Source organism: Chiloscyllium plagiosum, chromosome 18 (genome assembly GCF_004010195.1).
Source record: "Chiloscyllium plagiosum isolate BGI_BamShark_2017 chromosome 18, ASM401019v2, whole genome shotgun sequence".
Classification (NCBI taxonomy): domain Eukaryota; kingdom Metazoa; phylum Chordata; class Chondrichthyes; order Orectolobiformes; family Hemiscylliidae; genus Chiloscyllium; species Chiloscyllium plagiosum.
The window spans coordinates 23,790,479-23,811,582 of record NC_057727.1 but is presented as its reverse complement, the minus strand read 5'-3'; the positions used below and the strand labels follow the sequence as shown (position 1 = coordinate 23,811,582).

General features: G+C 40.4%; 2 protein-coding genes across 2 annotated transcripts in view; one reads left to right on the top strand and one right to left on the bottom strand.

Moving 5' to 3' along the window:
* syn2b (synapsin IIb) overlaps positions 1-21,104 on the bottom strand; it is a 405,239-nt gene that overhangs the window by 77,090 nt on the left and 307,045 nt on the right. The window contains exons 6-7 of the mRNA XM_043707946.1: positions 5,406-5,468; positions 4,756-4,898 (exon numbers count right to left, since the gene is read on the bottom strand). Coding sequence (XP_043563881.1) covers positions 4,756-4,898; positions 5,406-5,468 — 206 coding nt within the window. The remainder of the gene's footprint in view (positions 1-4,755; positions 4,899-5,405; positions 5,469-21,104) is intronic.
* Positions 1-21,104, top strand: part of LOC122558957 (metalloproteinase inhibitor 3-like) — a 147,127-nt gene that overhangs the window by 87,434 nt on the left and 38,589 nt on the right. The window lies entirely within an intron of this gene.

Below are 21,104 nucleotides of genomic sequence, written 5' to 3'. Positions count from 1 at the left end.
ATCACCCTCACCTTAACCTCCTTCCACCTATCGTATTCCCAATGCCCCTCCCCCAAGTCCCTCCTCCCTACCTTTTATCTTAGCCTGCTTGGCACACCCTCCTCATTCCTGAAGAAGGGCTTATGCCTGAAACGTCATGGATGTTCCTTTGATGCTGCCTGACCTGCTGCGCTTTTCCAGCAAGACATGTTTAAGCTCTGATCTCCAGCACCTGCAGTCCTCACTTTCTCCAAGTGATCATAGTTCTATTAATTTTAAAATAGTTATGGAAAGGGATAGAATTAATCAAAAACTTAAGATTCTGAATTGGAGTAAGGCCAATTTTTATGGTAGACAGGAACTTTCAGAAGTTGATTGGGGAGGCTTTTGGCAGGTAAAGGGACAGTTGGGAAATGGGAGGCTTTCAAAAATGAAGTAGAGTCTAGAGCCAATATAGTTAGTGTGAAGAGCAAGGCGGATAGGTGTATGGAATGCTGGATGATGTGAGAAATTGAAGCATCGAGAAAAAAGAGGCATTGTTCAGGTAAAGGCAACTGGGATCCAATGAATCCCTCAAAGAATATAAGGGCAGTAGGAGTATACTTAAGAGGGAAATCAAGAAATCAAAGAAGGAAATAGTGGCAAACTTTGGCAAATAGTGCTAAGGACAATCCAAACAGATTCTATAAGAACATTCAGGACAAAAGGGTAACTTGGGAGAGAATAGGACCCCTTAAAGATCAACGTGCTGTTTATGTGTGGAACTACAGGAGATGGATGAAACACTAAATGAATATTTCACATCAGTATTTACTGTGGACAAGGACATGGAAGCTACGGTACATGGAGAAATAAATAGTGATGTTTTGAAAAGAGTTCATATTTCAGAAGAGAGTTGCTGGAGGTCTTAAAACATATAGAGGGAGATAAATCCCCAGGACCAGATCAGGTGTTTCCCAGAACTTTGTGGGAAGCCAGGGAATATATTGCTGGGCCTCTTGCTTGGATAGTTGTATCATTGATAGCCACAGGTGAGGTGCTGGAAGACTAGAGATTGACTAATGTGGTGCCATTATTTAAGGAAGGCTGTAAGGAAAAATTGGAACAAAAGATTGTTTAGCCTTACGTCAGTGGTAGGTAAGTTGTTGGAGGGGATTTTAAATAACAGGATTTACATGCATTTGAAAAGGCAAGGATTGATTAGGGATAGTCAATGTGGCTTGGTGTGTGGGAAGTTGTATCTTAATTGAAGAGGTAACAAAGAGGATTGAAGACAGAGCTGTTCATATGGACATCAGCAAAGTATTTGACAAGGTTCTGTCTGGTAGATTGGTTAGTAAGGTTAGATCAAATGGGATATGGGGGAGCTAGCCAATTGGATACAAAATTGGCTCGAAGGTAGGAGACAGAGGGTGTTGGTAGAGGGTTGCTATTCATACTAGAGACCCGTGACCAGTGGTGTACCACAAGCATCGGTGCTGGGTCCACTGCTTTTTGTCATTTATATAAATGATTTAGATGTTGATTTAGGAGGTATGGTTAGTAAGTTTGCAGATGACACCAAAATAGGAAGTGTAGTACATCGTGAAGAAGATTATCCCAGAGTACAATGGAACCTTGTTCAGATGGGCCAATGAGCCGAGGAGTGGCAGATGGAGTTTACTTTAGATAAATGTGAGGTGTGGCATTTTGGTCAGGCAAACCAGGGCTAGACTTATATAGTTAATGGTAGGGCCTTAGAGAATGTTCCTGAACAATGAGATCTCAGGATGCAGGGGCATAGTTTCTTGAAAGTGGAGTCGCAGGTGCACAGGATGTTGAAGAAGGTGTTTGACACGTTTGACTTCATTGGTCAGAACATAGAGTATGGGAGTTGAGATTTCATACTGCAGTGGTATAGGATATCGGTGAGACCACATTTAGAATACTGTATACAATTCTGGTTACTAATCTATCGGAAGGATTTGGTAAACTTTACAGGATGCACAAATGATTTACAAAGATGTTGCTGTGACTGGAGGGTTTGAATTACAGGGAGAAGCAGAATAAGCTGGGGCTTCTTTCCCTGGAGCATTGGAACCTCATAGAAGTTTATAAAATCATGAGGGACATGGATAAGGTAAATAGCCAAGGTATTTCTCCCAGGGTGGCAGAGTCCAAACTAAAGGGCATAGGTTTAAGGTGAGAGAGGAAAGATTTAAAAAGAACACGAGGGGTAACTTTTTTTCACACAGAGGGTGGTGTGTGTATGGAACAAGCTGCCAGAAGAAGTAGCGGAGGTAGGTACAATTACAACATTTAGAAGGATCTGGATGGATACATGAGTAAGAAGGGTTTAGAGGGATACGGGCCAAATACTGGCAAATGGCACAAGATCAGATTGGGATGTCTGGTTGGTGCAGACGAATTGGACCTGTTTCTTTGCTGCATGACTCCATGACTTGGTAACTTTATATCTCTACAAACAAGAATATATTCTTTGTAAAATCTTTTGGAGCACATAGAGACAGTTTGAGGGAGATGCATTGAATTTGCTGAAATCCAGTCATTTTGTCTCCCAAACATGAAGATGCTTACATTTAAGAACTACAGCAAGGCACTTTTTTCTCTATTTGCACCTGAGCATTTAGTTTGGGTTCACAGTCTGGATGCATATAGCTATTTTTGTTGCATAAAGTTTGCTCCAAATCCCATCTCATGGCATCATGCTGCAAGGTTACTTCATCATTGACATTGTAGTACCTCAGTATTGCTGTTTTTGTCACTGGTTAGTTAGTTAGTTAGTTTTGGTGAAAATCACTTCTTGTCCTATACTCCCATACCACAGCACATCCTTGGCAGTGAGCTTATGTAGAGTTTCATACTTGGATGAGAAAGTTAGGCAAGAATTTCGCTAAAGATTTTAGGAATCCATCAAATCATTGCTTTGCTTTCACATCTTTTGATCACTACATCTCTGCTAGCAGCTTTCATCATGTCAGGAAATGTTGGTGAATCTATAATATATGGATTGCAAAAGTTTAAGAAAGGAGCTCTCACCATGAAATCTTTAAGATTAACTAAGGATGGGCAATAAACAAAAACAGAAAATGCTGGAGAAACTCAACAGACAATAGACAACAGGTCTGGCAGCATCTGTGGACAGAAAGAGTTAATATTTTAAGTCCAACTCTTCCTCAGAATTAGTTCCAGTTGTATTGGGCTCAAAACATTAACTCTATTTCTCTCTCCACAGATGCTGCCAGACCTACTGACCTTTCTCTAACACTTCCTATTTTTATTTTAGTTTTCCAGCATCCACCATATTTTGCTTACAGATGGGCAATAAATGAGCAGCCAGTGGAGCCCACTTTCCTTGATTGAACCATGAAAAAAAAATATCTGGGCAAAGTACTTTTACTGTCTGCTCTGAATTTAGGCATCTTCACTGCATCTTTTTCTTGTTCAGCTTCAGGTTCATCTGCTGAGCTATTTCTAGCAGTTACAATAGATTCTGATCTGCAAAGTCTTTTTCCATTATGTCTTAATAAATTATCAGATCATCTACAATAACTTCCACTGCAGAAAACACTGACTATCTTGTGTTGTTCTTCTGGAGCAGTGTAAGTGTCAACTAACACGTGCAACCCTTTGTATCTCCAGAATAACCTCCAGAATGTAACTCCGAAACTGTCACTTATATCTAGGTCTCCCATTTAAGATGGAGATGAGAAAATTTCTTCTCTTGAGGTCAGGAGCAGAGTGGCCCAAGTGAAACACAAATTCAGAATCGGCAATTTATTTTTCAGCAAATGCCCTTGATAGCACTAATGCTGACCCCTTACATCACTTCACTGATGTTCAAGAGGAGACTGATAGGGTGGTAATTGGCTGTGTTGGATTTGTCCTGCTTTTTGTGTATAAGATAAACTTGGGAAGTTTTCCACATTATATGGTAGATGCAGTACATATTAAACTTGAGCTCTGATATTGAACACATACTATTTATAAATAAGATTAATAGAGGTTCAAAGTGTGTTTTCAAATCCTACAGAATCTCTCCTGCCTGCCATTTCTCTCCCCATTGAGATCTAGACTGCAATAAAGCTTGCAGAATTCTTTCCTCAGCATCAATAGCAAGATGGTACTCTTATATAATCTGGTTTTTAGTTAACTCTGTTACTATTTCAGTTTTTTGACATTGAGTGTGAAAAAAAACTCCAATTCTGTCCCATATCTCATTTAATTTCCATAGTAACAAGGACTAGAAAATGCATTGCAGTTTTGGCTCACCCACTAAATGTAAAAGAAAAACAGAAATTGCTAGAAAAACTCAGCAAGTCTGGTAGCATCCTTGGAGAGAAAGCAGAGTTAATATTTTGGGTCCAGTGATGCTTCTTCAGAATCCAGATTGCTTTTTAAAATGTACTTGTTGCTGTTTCCTTCAACAGCTGACACTGACAGCATGTTACAAATGATGTGTTTTAGTGGCTCCCACAGACTTCAGTCAAAGGCACTTCTAGGCGAAGTAGAGATCACATGACTACAGCAAACCAGCCTGTACCCTAATTGTTTCTCTGAACAGCAACAACTTCCTGTTTGTGGATTTAAACATCCTTCAGGCATTAGTAACTTATTAAAAGCGATACTCACTTACCATACAGCATGAAAAAACTCAACATAAGTAGTAGGAACTGTACTAAAAAAAAGTTTACACCAATACAGCTATTGAAAATAATCAACTAAAGATAAAAAAGGAAATGAGTTTTCAGATAAATATATTTAATATTTGCTCACATGTAAGCCTTGTAATTATTGCCTATTTTTTGAATCCTTATATCATACTTGGAGTCTATGAAAGGTTCAGTTGTGGCGTAAGTGTTTGTTAGAGCTACCACACTTGCTATGTCCTGAAAATCGTAGTGATTTTCTACTTTCACCTGGTGCATCCAATAAAGGCAGCATATGGGAAAGAGAAGAGAGAGAGAGAAAAGAGAAAAGAATCGGATTACGTTACTTCTCTGAAATAATATAGAAGCAATTTTCTTCCATGAGAGTTTTGTAAGTATCTGATATACTTAAATTAAATAATATAATTCTATACAATCTATACAAAATACAAACTTTGATATAAACTTTTGAATATTGGATAAATTTATGCCAATGGTGACAAACAGAAGGAATCTTTGGTTAAATAACATTGGAAGTTTTAGCTTACGTTGCATACAATCTTCTGATCTTGCAGGCACTTGGTCAGTACTTGGTAGACACATTGGGCTGGTTTGCATTGTCAAAGAATTACAGTGCTACCATACTGTAATTCTGTAATATGTCATTATTGGGAAGCAGGAAGAATTTCTAATTTAAAGTTTAGAGAAATCTTTCTGTTCAAATATTTTTGATGCAATACAGAATTTTGGCTGAGACAATTGCAAAGGATTAGTTACCTTTCCCATGCCTGAATGAGCATGTCCAATCTTCACAACAGCAGGAAATGTTGGCATGGTTAACTGAAAACACAGAAAATGCTCCCATTACATTTAATACACTTCACTTTTATTCACATCATGCTTAAATGGAACACATTTCATTACATATCAGATATTAGCAAGAACATTGAGTTCTGTTCATAGTTAATCATTCAACAGGGATTTTGCAATTCAATGACAATTCATATGGATAACTATTGAAACTCTTGCTGAAAATGTGTTGCTGGAAAAGCGCAGCAGGTCAGGCAGCATCCAGGGAACAGGAGAATCGACGTTTCGGGCATAAGCCCTTCTTCAGGAATGAGGAAAGTTTGTCCAGCAGGCTAAGATAAAAGGTAGGGAGGAGGGACTTGGGGGAGGGGCGTCGGAAATGTGATAGGTGGAAAGAGGTCAAGGTGATCTCCCAGACCGTCCATAACCTCATCACCTCGGGGGATCTCCCATCCACCGCCTCCAACCTCATAGTCCCACAACCCCGCACCGCCCGCCCAGAGGTGTTATCTGAAACGCTCCGGAGGTAGCCGGCCTGTCTCCCCAATATAGAGGAGGCATCATCGTGTGCAGAGGATGCAATAGATGATGTGTTTGGAGGTGCGGGTGAATCTGTGGCGGATATGGAAGTGTGCTTTGGGGCCTTGGAGGGAGGTGAGGGGGGAGGGGTGGGCGCGAGTCTTGCACCTCCTGCGGTTGCAGGGGAGGGTGCCGGGAGTGGAGGTTGGGTTGGTGGGGGGTGTGGGTCTGACGAGGGAGTCACGGAGGGAGTGGTCTTTACGGGGTGCTGGTAGGGGAGGGGAGGGAAATATATCCTTGGTGGTGGGGTCCGTTTGGAGGTGGCGGAAATGACGGCGGATGATGCGCTGTACATGGAGATTGGTGGGGTGGTAGGTGAGGTGGTATATTAGTATTGGCAGTCAGCACCTGAGAGAGAAACCGAATTAATTGGAGTTGATCGTGCTGCAGGGAACATTTAATTTGGCAAGAGGGCAGTGGGTAGGGGCCATTGCCTTTCCACCTCTGAATTGCTGGACAGCATGGAAAATGATGCCTAGTTATTGGACCTTCCATTTTAATGAAGCCCATCTCACAATTCCCTCTCCTGTCATCATTTGAGTCAGCTTTGGTTCAAACGTGGACAAAAGGGCTAAATTCCAAAGGTGAGGTAAGAGGGACTATCCTTGACATCAGGGTCATATTTGACCAAGTGTGGCATCGGGGAACTCTAGTAAAACTGGTGTCAAAGGGAATCAAGTGAAAACTCTCCACTGACTGCAGTCATATCAGAGACAAGGAAAGATGGTTGTGGTTGTTGGTGGTAAGACATCACAGTTCCAGGACACCTCTGCAGGAGTTTATCAAGGGAGTGTCCTAGACCCGACTGTCTTCATCTTCTTCATCAATGATCTTATCTCCATCATAAGGTCAGAAGTGGGGATGTTCACTAATGATTGCACAATGTTCACCTCTATTCATGATTCGTCACATATAGAAGTGCCCCATTCCAAATGCAATAAGATCTGGACAATATCCAGGCTTGGGCTGACAATTGGCAAGTAACATTTGTGCCACACAAATGCCAGGCTATAACCATCTCTAAGAAGAGGCAGTCTAACCATTGTCCCTTGATAGTAAATGATATTCAATCCCCCACTATCAAAGTTTTGGGGGGTATTACCATTGACCAGAAACTCAACTAAACTCTCCATTTAAATACAGTGGCTACAAGAGAAGGTGAGAGGCTGGGAATCCTTCAGTGAGTAAGTCACCTCCTGATTCCTCAAAGCCACCTAAAAGTCAAAAGTCTGAAAAGTGATGGAATACTCCCCACTTGCCTGGAGAAGTGCAGCTCCATCAACACTCAAGAAATTTGATACCGTCCAGGGCAAAGCAGCTCATTTCATTGGCTCCACATCCATAAATATCCACTCCCTCCACCACCAATGCTCAGGAGCAGCAGTGTACAGTATTACCAGCATTTTCTGTTTTAATCATTATTTCCTTTTTTGTATTTTGCTTTTATAAATTGCTTTTGGTCCAGTTCATTCAGTTCCAAAATGCCAATTTCCTCCTCACTCTGACATCAACTTGCACTTTCAACAACTTGTGTCCTCAAATATTAAAGAACCTAATCATACAATTACATATGTAATTAATGGCAGATATACCTTAGATTCACAGATATGGCAAATTATATTCTTATTTGCTGTGTATGGAAAGAGAACAGAAGATTCTCAAAAGCCACTGCAGAATGCGTGTCAATCTCCAGGGCATTTCTCAATCTAGTCAGCCACTTATGCATTACGTCAGACGGACAGATCTGTGCTCCTTTATTGGCAGTTCATCAGTCTAAGTTTGTGCTCTGCAATGATAGGAACGAAAGTCCAGAAGCAAGTAATCCTCTTGTGTGGAAGATTCAATAAGCTGCTCTATGGCATTGTTGATTGACCAAAAGGAAACTACTGATCCTATTATCTATGCATCAACTCTTGGCCAGAACAATTCATTCCTACTTTCTCCATAGCCCAATATTATTGTCTGCTTCAAATCATCTACTCTTACCTTATGATGTGCATCGATCTCTGTCTCTACTATGCCCAATGACAAAGTATTTTCCAAATAACCCAAATACTCCCCTAACCCCTCTGTTCATTTTCTTAATGAAAATTTTAATGTGGTGCTCCCTTGATACAGAGGTAATGTTCTTTCCCTTTTCACTCTTTCTACAATTTGCAAAAGTTTATAAACCAGAGAAATATCCTCTTATAAAAACCCTGATATTTCCATTTTCTCCTCATAAGTAGAGTTTCTCACCCTGGTGGAAAAAACACTGTTCGCCGTGCATGAGCTTTTAATCATACGAGTCGAGAGTATCGTGCTGGAAAAGCTCAGGCAGCATCTGAGGAGCAGGAGAATCAACATTTCGGGCAAAAGCCTGAAACATCGATTTTCCTACTTCTCAGATGCTGCCTGACCTGCTATGCTTTTCCATGCACGACACTCTTGACTTTAATCTCCAGTATCTGCAGTCCTCACTTTCGCCTATTTAGTTATAAGGTTTATTTAATGTGATGCCTCAAATTGAGTAGAATCTTCTAACAGTGGCCTTATCACTGCTTTGTATGGTTCAATCATTATTTAGTTGCTCTAGTAGTATTAATGCCCCTATTAGGTCTTTCTTCTCCATTTTACCTCCCATTTCTTGCTTTTCCACTCCAAATGTATTATTACACAATCTCTGTGTACTTAAATGAATCTTTTAAACGTCTGCCTATTCAGTGTACCTACATCCTGCCTCATTCTTCCAGAGTCCTCTATTATATGCCAAATCCATCACATTTGCTTTTAATGTTTATTCCTGCAAATTTTCTTATCTTGTTCCCTGTTCTGCATTGAGAACAAGATGGATTAACCAAGAACAGTATGTTCATACCACACCAACTAGCAAAACGATAATTTTAATGTGTTCCTCCACATCGTGTAGGATTGTGTAGTGCTTTCACAATCATTCCTTTATTTGATACCGATTTGTGAATATCGTACAGGAAATCCTACCCTGGGAGCTGTCGGAATGTTGAACCATTTCAGTGAACTATAGAGTAGCCATTTTCAAATGGAAACAAATCCGAAGTTGGGGTAATGCTGACTACATCATTTGTAGCACTGCATTGACAGTCTGACTTTGGGTCCTTTCAGCTGTATGTCCAGGCCAGAGCTTGTTTTATTGAGTTCTATCATTTGAGGCTGGAAGAGACAACACTATTGAATCTGACATTCCAGGTTTCTATGACAGTAGTTTAGATATTAGCAAAGCACAGAGTCCTCATAGAGTCATAGAGATGTACAGCATGGAAACAGACCCTTTGGTCCAACCCGTCCATGCCGAACAGATATCCCAACCCAATCTAATCCCACCTGCCAACACCTGGCCCATATCCCTCCAAACCCTTCCTATTCATAAACCCATCCAAATGCCTTTTAAATGTTGCAATTGTACCAGCCTCCAACACTTCCTCTGGCAGCTCATTCCATACACGTACTACCCTCTGTATGAAAAAGTTGCCCTGTAGGTCTCTTTTATATCTTTCCCCTCTCACCCTAAACCTATGCCCTCTCGTTCTGGACTCCCCCACCCCAAGGAAAAGACTTTGTCTATTTATCCTATCCATGCCCCTTATAATTTTGTAAACCTCTAATAAGGTCACCCCTCAGCCTCTGACTCTCCAGGGAAAACAGCCTCTCCCTATAGCTCAAATCCTCCAACCCTGGCAACATCCTTGTAGATCTTTTCTGAACCCTTTCAAGTTTCACAACATCTTTCTGATAGGAAGGAGACCAGAATTGCACGCAATATTCCAACCGTGGCCAAACCAATGTCCTGTACAGTTGCAACTTGACTTCCCAAATCCTGTATTCAATACTCTGACCAATAAAAGAAAGCATACCAAACGCCTTCTTCACTATCCTATCTACCTGTGACTCCACTTTCAAGGAGCCATGAATCTGCACTCCAAAGATTCTTTGTTCAGCAACACTCTCTAGGACCTTACCATTAAGTGTATAAGTCCTGCTAAGATTTGCTTTCCCAAAATGCAGCACCTTACATTAATCAAAATTAAACTCCATCTGCCACTTCTCAGCCCATTGGCCCATCTGGTCAAGATCCTGTTGTATTTTGACGTGACCTTCTTTGCTGTCTTCCTGTTTAAACACTCTTCACTTATACCAACATATCGATGTTCTTAGAATTTCCCATGCTCCATGGTGAACTACTGTGTTTCAAAGCTTCCAAGATGACACTGCACATATGAGTCATGATTCCTAAATAGTACAACAATGCTCACAAAGATACTTGATTGTTCCTCAAACATCATTCTTATAAAAGTAGGATCAAGATGACTTTGATCCCAAGCCTCTCAAGCCAAGTGGTTATGGATCCCAATATCCCAATCAATAACATCCTCTTAATTATGTCACTAGAGGCTCTTTCTGCTTACATACTCGGGGATAAATATTTTGGGATGGTGTTTGTTAGAGATACTAACATTTCTAGGTTAACCAAAGGATTATAAAATCTGCCAATCCACGTAAACAGTTTCAAAAAATCTGTTTATGATTTGGGGAAGTGCAACTCCCTGTTTCATAATTTCAAAATGAGATATATTTCACCACCCAATACTTTATCCAAATGCTTCTGTTTAATTCAATTATGAAGTATGAAGAAATGAAACTGAAGTGTCAAGTTACACAGCCATTTATTTTAATCAGTCAGACTACAATATGAACTGTATAACTAAATGGCCAAGCAGAAAATTAAAGATAATACAAAGTCTTTCATTTTATATTGCATTAGTCCCAGGTCTATTAATCTGTATTTTAAAAATCTATCAGCTATTGGTCAAACAATGTCAGGATTTCTAAACTTGCTGTACTCCAATAATAGTGCTCTCTCTTCTCATTACGAGTTCCATACCACTTCTACCATCATATGTCCCATGCTTACCAGTATTGTGACAATCAGTATGAAAATTGCTTTTCTGGGCTGTGGTAAAATGTTTGAATGAAATCGCACTGATTATCTGTCTTGGTTCCTCAGTTTCTCTTTTGCTTGGGACAACATTTGTATTCACATTGACCTCTCAGGTACCAATACCAATAGTGGTTGTGCACAGCCATCTTTGATTTGCTGCTCGTTCTCATTAATTCTTTATTGTTCGACTACAACACTTTGGCGATGCATTCAACAGATTTTGGCAGCTTACCATTGTTGCAAAGAGCATTGTACAATTTACTGTCCAAAAGGTATTGGCTTAGGTGACCTTGTCCTGTCCTTTGGCTTGACATACTAATCAAGAGCTGTGAGCTCACAAGCATTAACGTTATGCTAATAGTTAATTTTCTTAGAATTGTCGTAATAATTCAAACTGCTGCACAGAAAACAATTGTCCTTTCAATAACCGTTTATGCATTCTTGATCTTTATCTGCTACTTTGGGTCATGCTGGTCAAAAGTTTGTACTGCAGTCTTCCAAGGTACTGTTTTCTCCCACAGTTCACAATGTTTAGATCATTAGAAGCAAGGCTACTCAGCTGGATGGACCTGCAGGCTGTTTTTTCCTTCTGATCTTGAGCTCTGATACCAACATCATTTTCTTTTTCACCAAGAACAAACCAAAATATTCTGCCTAATTTATAGCAGCTAATGAATAATAAATAACCACTGGGCCAAGTCTTCCTCTTGTCTTAGACAAACCCAATTGGCACACATTTACAGTTTGTAAACTATACATTCAACCCATGTGTGACATGATAAGCAATTTTTGTTTTTTTATACTGAGCTATTTGCTTTTTGTTAACCATGGTGACATTGTGAACAGAAGGGGTGTGGAGGCAGGAACCAATTAGATATCCAACTTCATTTGTCTGCCAGTCTCCCAGCTGTGACTGGTTGAGATGTTGCACTGTGGGAAGCAATGGGAAACTACAATCTCAAAAAGGTAAGGCCTGAACATATTTCTTTTGTTTGAAGTGTAGGTCACCACTAGTGACCTAAATGAGACACATTACAACTTTGAGAGATTACCTTAAAATGGCTGTTAACATATTTGTTTGTGCACTCAGGATTGTTAGCAAGTGCAGCCTACTCACAGAGTTCAAACTTAGGTCCAATATTTATCCCTCCCTCAACATTACAAGAAGCAGATTATCTGACCCTTATGACATTGCTGTTTGTTAAAATTTGTTGAGTGTAAGTTCGCAACATTAACTTCAAAAACCTACTTTAAGAATCTAATCGGGAATCTTTGAGAATAGTAGAAAGATTACAAAATGATTTATATTTATGTAATGCCTTTCATGATGTCAAGATGCCCCTAGGTGTTTTCGAGCCAAGAAAGTACATTTGAAAGATAGTAACTGCTAAAATATAGGAACATTGTGGTGGAATTTAATGCCCTGCCTGGATATTTAATTAAGTGGGAAGGTAGTGACTGGGGGATTTTTCTACCTCCAGCCCAATTTAAGTCTGTTAAGGAAAGACTTGTGTCCACTATCAGTTGATGTCCTTAAATGACCAATAAATGCTCAGGGACCAAACCAGGGACCAAATAAAATGGATTGAAAATCCAATTAGATTGAATAGAATAAGCAAATGGAAAAGGTGGGCAGAATGAAGCTATTTGTTGAACAGGGATTTTAGAAGGATCAAATGAATTGGATTGGTTGAACAAATTGGAATGGAAGAAAATTAAACATGCGCTGGGCAGTAATTTCATTGAAGTTCTGTGGAAACCATTATAGAAGCAATACTAATTTCACAAGAAACTGAAAAAATTGAAATTGAAAACCAAGTTGAGGACTTATTGAACTAAATTCATTTTCCAGCAACCCATTTGTTGGGAAGAATTTATTGACGTTATTGTTATTTTTTAAAACTTATGTTTCCAGTTACTAAGTTATTGAGGTTATTTATTAAACAAATATTCTGTAGTAAAATGTTTACACAGTAATTTATTTCACATGGATGTGAATTCTATGAGAAAGTAATTCACCTGCTAGAAAGCTCAGCAGCTCTGAGAAAAATTAATGAGCACTAGGGTCATTGCAACTTAAATTTAAGATTTGTGAATTAAGTTGTATATACTCAAAGCCCAACACAAGAGAGAAATATAAATACTATAGTAAAAACCATATGTAATGGATACAACAGAGTAAATGTTCCCATTTTTGGTAGTGTTTTCCTGAGTGCAATTCATGGTGGCAAATCCACCTTGGCCCATGTCAACCTCTTTCACACGATTTTCTGCTCCTTCCCTCATTAAATATGCAACCTGCATCTTTGGCATAGGCTTGTGGAATTGTGCAGCAGAAGTTCAAGTGGTCACTGCTGCCGCGAGTTTGCTACGTTTACGGCACTGGCAATACATTTAAACCCCAGCTGTGCCCTGCTTCAGACACTGCAAGCCAGGAACTGCTCTTCACACTCTGGTGCTTGACCATCAACGCGAAGGCAATTACCCAGAGCTGGCATCTTGCTTTGCTGACAGGGGTGTGGAGCTGCTGGTGGATTGGGAATTAGAAAGGAGACCAGTGCTTTTTCCTGATCATTGGTAAAGGAGGCTGTGTCACCAACTCAGCCAGCAACTGGTCAGTGCTGTTTCTCATGTCAAAAGGAATGCTCAATACTACAGGAACTCTGTTACTTCATACTCACAAGGCCTCCACTCAATCTAAATCTGCCACTGAACACATCTTTCATAAGACTCAAAGACTATAACTCTCAGTATTGTATGCATCATGCCAATTCAATAGATCTCATTTATCTCATCCTCCCAAATATAAACCCTTTACTCCCAATGCACAGCCTACTCATACAATGGGGATACCTCACCATCCTCTCCCACTTCTGCATCACTGTCAACTGTTCCTTGAGGTGGGAGGCAGTGGTGTAATGGTAATGTCATTGAACTGTTAATTCAGAGCCCAAATTCATAATTTGGGGACATGGGTCCAAATTCCACCATGGTAGTAGTGAAATTTGAGTTCAATAAAAATATGGAATTTAAAAAAATGACCTTGACAACATCCAGGACAAAGCAGCCAACTTGATTGGCACCAAATCCACAACCATTCATTCTCTCCAGCACAAATGGATAATAGCAGCATTGTGTACTGTTTACAAGATTCACAGCAGAGATTCACCAGGACTCCTTAGACAGTACCTTCCATCTAGAAGGGAGAATGCAATATATACATTGGAACACATATCGAAGGGATGAGAATAAAGGAGGGAATAATGGGAGCTTGTCAGAAAGACACAGCAATAACCTTTGGAGATTTTAATCTACCTATCAATTGGCAAAGTCAAATGAGCAAAGTTAGTCCAAATGAGGAGCTCATAGAATGTTTTCAGGATAGTTTCCTGGAACAGAGTGTATTTGAACCATTCAGAGAACAGGCTATATTAGACCTGGTATTGTGCAATGAGATAGCATTAATGTATTATCTCAGAGAGAAAGTGCCCCATAATATGATTGGATTTTAAATTCAGTTTGAGGGAGAAAGGAATTGATCCGAATCTATTTTTTTAAATTTAAATAAGAGGAATTATGAGGGCATAAAAGCAGAGTTGGTTAAACTGAACTGGCAAATTAGTTTCAAGGCTAGCTTAATAGAGATAAAGTGGCAGATGAATATATAGTTTCGATACATTCCAAATGATAAATAGGGTGGTCACTAGGACTTTAAAGGTGCAAGTCTGGGGGAAGGGAAAGCGAAAGCAACAGGGAGCATGGAGTCAAGTAGAAAGATAAGCAGCAGGTTAGCATGTGCAGTGTTTAACTTTGAGGCAGACTAGGAATGAAGCAAAAAGGAGGAATAACTTAGGACATATTACAAAAGGTGATGGAAATCATGGGGATAAGAAAATTAGCATCAAGGTGCTTTACCTGAATGCTCGTTGTATTTGTAACAAAGTAAATGAATTAATAACACAAATCATCGTAAATGATTATGATGTGGTAGGCATCACAGAGATGGGGTTCAGGACTGGCAGTTAAACTTCAAAATATTTACTACTTATTGAAAAGACAGGGAGGTGGGCAGAGGGGGGCAGGATTGCCTTGTTAGTTAAGAATGAAATGATATCTATGGCACTGAATGACATAGGGTCAGATGATGTGGAGTCTGTGTGGGTGGAGTTGAGGAACCACAAAGGCAAAAAAATCATAATGGGAGTTATGTACAGACCTCCCAGCAATGGTAAGGACCAGGGGCATAAGATGTACCAGGAAATAGATAGGGCATTTCAGAAAGATAAGGTCACAATATGGACGAATAATGTTGCCGGTGGATCCAAAGAAAGGGAATTCATGGAATGCTTACAGGATGGCTTTTTGGAACAGCTTATGATGGACCCCACAAGGGAGCAGGCTATTCTGGACTTAGTGCTATGTAATGAGCCAGACTTTATAAAAGATCTTAAAGTCAGGGAACAATTAGGAGGCAGCGATCATAATATGGTAGAGTTCAGACAGCAGTTTGAAAGAGAGAAGGCAAAATCGGATGAAATGGTGTTACAGTTAAATAAACATAATTACAGGTGCATGAGAGAGGAACTGACAAAGATTGACTGGAAGCAGAGCGTAGTGGGGAAGACAGTAGAGCAACAATGGCAGGAGTTTCTGGTTGTAATTGAGGACACAGTACAGAGGTTCATTTCAAAGAAAAAAAAGATTACCCAGGGTGGGGTTGGGGAAATTAGACAACCATGGCTGACAAAGGGAGTCAGGAAATGTATCAAACAAAAAGAGAGCGCCTATAAAGTGGCCAAGAGCACTGGAAAATCAGCAGATTGGGAAGACTACAAAAACAAACAGAGGATAACAAAGAGAAAATAAGAAAGGAGAGGATCAAGTATGAAGGTAAGTTATCCAGTAATATTAGAAATAATAGTAAAAGTTTCTTTCAATACGTAAGAAATAAATGAGAGGCAAAAGTAGAGATTGGAGAAATCGCTCCAAATTGATGCAGGAAGGCTAGTGATGGAGATAAGGAAATAGCTGAAGAACTTAATAATACTTTGTGTCGGTCTTCACAATGGAAGACATGAGTAATATCCCAACAATTAAGAAGAGTCAAGGGGCAGATTTGAGTATGGCAGACATACAAAAGAGAAAGTACTTGAAAAGCTAAAAGATTTAAAAATTGATAAATCTCCTGGCCCGGATGGGATACATCCTAGAGTTCTGAGGGAAATGGCTGAGAAATAGCAGAGGCGTTGGTTGTGATCTTTCAAAAGTCACTGGAGTCAGGGAAAGTACCAGATGATTGGAAAATCGCTGTTGTAAGCCCCTGTTCAAGAAAGGATAAGACAAAAGATGGAAAATTATAGGCCAATTAGCTTAACTTTGATTGTAGGTAAAATTCTAGAATCCATCATTAAGGATGAGATATCTAAATTCTTGGAAGTGCAGGGTTGGATTAGAACATGTCAGCATGGATTTAGTAAGGGAAGGTCATGCCTGATAAACCTGTTAGAATTCTTTGAAGAGGTAACAAGTAGGTTAGACCAGGGAAACCCAGTGGATATTATCTACCTAGACTTTCTAAAGGCCTTTGATAAGGTGCCTCACGGGAGGCTGCTGGGTAAGGTGAGGGCTGTGGTATTCGAAGTGAGCTACTGGATTGAGGATTGGCTGTCTGACAGAAGGCAGGGAGTTGGGATAAATGGTTCTTTTTTGGAATGGCTGCTAGTGACAAGTGGTGTCCTGCAGGGTTCAATGTTGGGGCCTCAGCTGTTCACTTTATATATTAATGTTCTGGACGAAGGACTGGGGGGCATTCTGGTGAAGTTTGCCAATGATACTAAGTTAGGTGGACAGGCAGGTAGTACTGAGGAAGTGGGGAGGCTACAGAAAGATTTAGACAGTTTAGGAGAGTGGTCCAAGAAATGGCTGATGAATTTCAATGCGAGGTCTTGCACTTTGGAAAACAGAATACAGGCATGGACTATTTTCTAAACAGTGAGAAAATTTTTCTAAACTCTGAGAAAACTCAGAGAACCAAAGTATAAAGGGATCTGGGAGTGCTAGTACAGGATTCTCTAAAGATTGAGTTGCAGGTTGAGTCTGTGGTTAAGAAAGCGGATGTAATGTCAATTATCTCAAGAAGGTTGGAATGTAAAAGCAGTGATGTGCTACTGAGACTATAAAGCTGTAGTTAGGCCCCATTTAGAATACTGTGTCCAGGTTTGGGCCCCACACCTCAGGAAGGACATACTGGCACTGGAGCGTGTCCAGGGGAGATTCACACGGATGGTAGGCCTAATAAACGATGAACGGCTGAGGATCCTGGGATTGTATTCATTAGAGTTTAAAAGATTGAGGGGAGATCTAATAGAAACTTACAAGATAATTCATGGCTTAGAAAGGGTGGACGCTGAGAAATTGTTTCTGTCAGGTGGGGATACTAGGACCCATGGGCACAGCCTTAGAATTAGAGGGGGTCAATTTAGAATGGAAATGAGGAGACATTTCTTCAGCCAGAGAGTGGTGGGCCTGTGGAATTCATTACCACGAAGCGCAGTGGAGGTTGGGACATTAAATGTCTTCAAGGCAGAGATTGATAAAATCTTAATCCCACAAGGAATGAAAGGATATGGGGAGAGTGCGGGTAGTTGGGGTTGAAATGCCCATCAGCCATGATTGAATGGCGGAGTGGACTCAATGGGCCGAATGGCCTTACTTCCACTCCTATTTCTTATGGTCTTATGGTCTAATGAGTAAAGAAAAATTCCAAGTGATAGAACCACCATCAAGAAATCTTAAGAAGAAATCATAAAGACAGTACAGAACTGAAAGAAAATGCATAAAATTGTGCAAATACAGGTGTCAGGTCAAAAGACCAAAAAATGAATAAACAGTGAAAGAAAAATAAGTGTATCAGAGAGAACGAGCCAGAAATTTTAAAAAATGGATAAGAGTTTCCATGGATAATTAAGAAAGAAAAGCAGCATTGGTCCTATAGAAAGTGAGGCTGGAGAATTGATAATGGGAACAAGGAAATGGCAGATGAATTGAACATGGATTTTGCATCAATTTTCACTACAATAGATACAACTAACTAATTTCCAAGAAGCAGCAACAATTCAGGAAATGGAAGGGAGGGAGAAACTCTGGAAGATCACAATCTCCTAAGAAATATACAGTGTAAACTGTTGGAGCCGAGGGCCGACAAGTGATTGCTTTCTAATGGAACAACATCCTAGGGGCTTAAAAGAAGCAGCTAGTGAGATAATTGACAAATTGGTTTTAATTTTAATTGGTTCAGAGATGGTCCCATCAGATTGGGACATAGAAAATTGATTAATGTAAAATTTAATGTAGACTGCTGGTCTCTGTTGTTTCATTTTGGTCTTTTGAATTGATCTCTGTTATTTAAGAAACTATATTCTGTATGATGATCAAACTCCCATTTACACATAACGTCTGAGTCATTGATTTGTAATTTACACACAAAATAAGTTTGAATTTGCAAATTTGCAATTTGCTTATCCTACCAAAATCTAAGTTATCCTATTATCTCTTCTCACCCAAATGTTTATGTTTCTGACCTTTCAGTGCAGGCGGATCTGGTACAAACAACATGCCTGTCCCCAGCAAATCGAGGGAAAGGATTTCAGATAGGCGATGAGGGAGGTTTTCAGGGGAAGATGTGATGCTAAATATTAATACTGAGTCTCAGTTGATTTTTAGCAATTCAAAAACTCACTATAGTTTAAATATTGTATTGAGCAGTAGGATCGGGGGACATATGAACTTTAATGGACCGAATAAAAGCTAAAGATCTTCTGATGTAATTTCCTTCTCTTGCTGGAAGCGCAAAAGATGGTAAACTTTACAAGCCATATATATGGTTTGTTTGCAGCAGCATATGGAATTCAACCTGAAAAGTGCAAAGTAATTCTCTTGAAGAGGGCTAACAGCAAAGCCTTACACTAAGAGCGGTAGGACTGTAGAAAGTTTACTGAAGATCAAAGGGACTTTGCTGTACATATCCACAGGACACTGAAGGTAGCAGGGTAGGTGGATAAGGTGGCTAAGAAGGCATATGGAATATTTGCCATAGGTATAGAACACAAGATCAAAGGGGTTATGCTAGAGATATATTATATGCAGGTGAGGTCACAATTTGAGTACTGTATGGCGTTCTGGTGACTATATTATAGGAAGGATGTGATTGCACTTGAGAGGATGCAGAAGAGATTTAGTAAGATGCTGCCTGACCTGAATGGGTCTGTGTTGAGGAAAGATTGGATAAGCTGGAGCAAGGGTTGAGAGTGACCTGATAGAGGTGTATAAGATTATGAGAAGCACTGATGGGCTGAATTGGAAGGCATGTTTTCCATGAGTGAAGGGATCAATAAATAGGGAGCATGGATTTAAGTTGAGAGGTAGAAGGCCGAGAGGAGAGTTGAGGAGAATTTATTTCACTCAGAGAGGTGGAAATCTGGAACAATTATGTACATCCCATGACCACAGAATTTGGTGTCCAGCATTTTGCAAAGGTCACTGAACTCAAAATGTTATCTCTGTTTTCTCTCTTCAAATGCTGCCAGACCTGCTGAGTTTCTCCGGTAATTTCTGTTTTTGTTTCAGAATTCTGTTTTTGTTTTATTATTATGGCACCTCTTCAATCCATTTGTGGAACACTTCGGAGCAGAGACTTGCATTTCATTGTGGGGCACGCTAGTAACCAGCATTGAAAGGCTGCTTCAAGGACACCCAGTGTGCGGAGACAGGCATCCAGCTCACAGATTGGAGCAGGCTGCATTCCAAGGCTGTGCACTTGCTTGAGTTTGATCACTTCATGTTTATTTGTATGTATACAGCACTCCTGTCTTACTTTGCCTTGATGTACCATGCTCATTAGAACATTGACACTTCAGCTTGAACCCACTATTAGTACTGCCTAATAATGTGCCCTTTTATGTAGACACACAGACAAGATGCTTGTCAGTAGATGTCAGGTCCCGGGGAGACATGTTTATGTACAGCACCCCAAGAAGTCAATCTAACACCTTCACCATATGTAAGCTCCCTACACAGTACGGTGTAGGGTGGCACGGTGGCACAGTTGTTAGCACTGCTGCCTCACAGCGCCAGAGACCTGGGTTCAATTCCCGCCTCAGGCGACTGACTGTGTGGAGTTTGCACATTCTCCCCGTGTCTGCATGAGTTTCCTCCGGGTGCTCTGGTTTCCTCCCACAGTCCAAAGATGTGCAGGTTAGGTGAATTGACCATGCTAAGTTGCCCGTAGTGTTAGGTGCAGGGGTATATGTAGGGGAATGGGTCTGGGTGGGTACGCTTCGGCGGGTCGGTGTGGACTTGTTGGGCCGAACGGCCTGTTTCCACACTGTAAGTAATCTAATCTAATGTAAACACAGAACATTTAATCAATCAAATGATGATGTTGGAAAGTGGGTGGGAGCTCAGTCCTCAGTCCAGCCAAAGGGTATAACTGTTGGTTCGGGAGTCCTGGTAGTGTCAATCACAGACACAGTCTGCACACACTCAAGGGGCACATTCAGAAGAGATGTCCAACTACAGGACAGGGAGTGGGAAAAGTCAATCCTGCAGGGCTATCAGAAGACATCCACCAGTTGCATATCATCCATCAGGAAGCTGCAAAGACAGGGGTTGGGGTTTGGTCTGTCATGTCTAGGAGCTGTTTGTCGAAGCTTGGGCTGACAAGTGTCAAGTAACATTCATGGCACACAAATGCCTTACAAAGACCATCTCCAATAAGGGGCAATCTAACCACTGACCCTTGACATTCAATGGTGTTACCATCGCTGAATCCCCCACTATCAACATCCTAGGGATTTCCATTGACTATATGCTCAACTCAATTTGCCGTATAACCACAGTGGCTACAAAAGCATGCCAAAGGTTAGGAATATTGCAGAGAATAAATCATGTTCTGACTTCCTCACCATCTACAAGGTTCAAGTCAGGAGTGTGATGGAATACTTTCCCCTGGCTTGGATGAGTGCAGTTCCAACAACACTCAAGAAGCTTGACATGATCCAAGACAAAGCAGCCCTTTTGATTGGTATCATATCCACAAACATCCACCCCCTCCACCACTGATGCTCAGTAGCAGC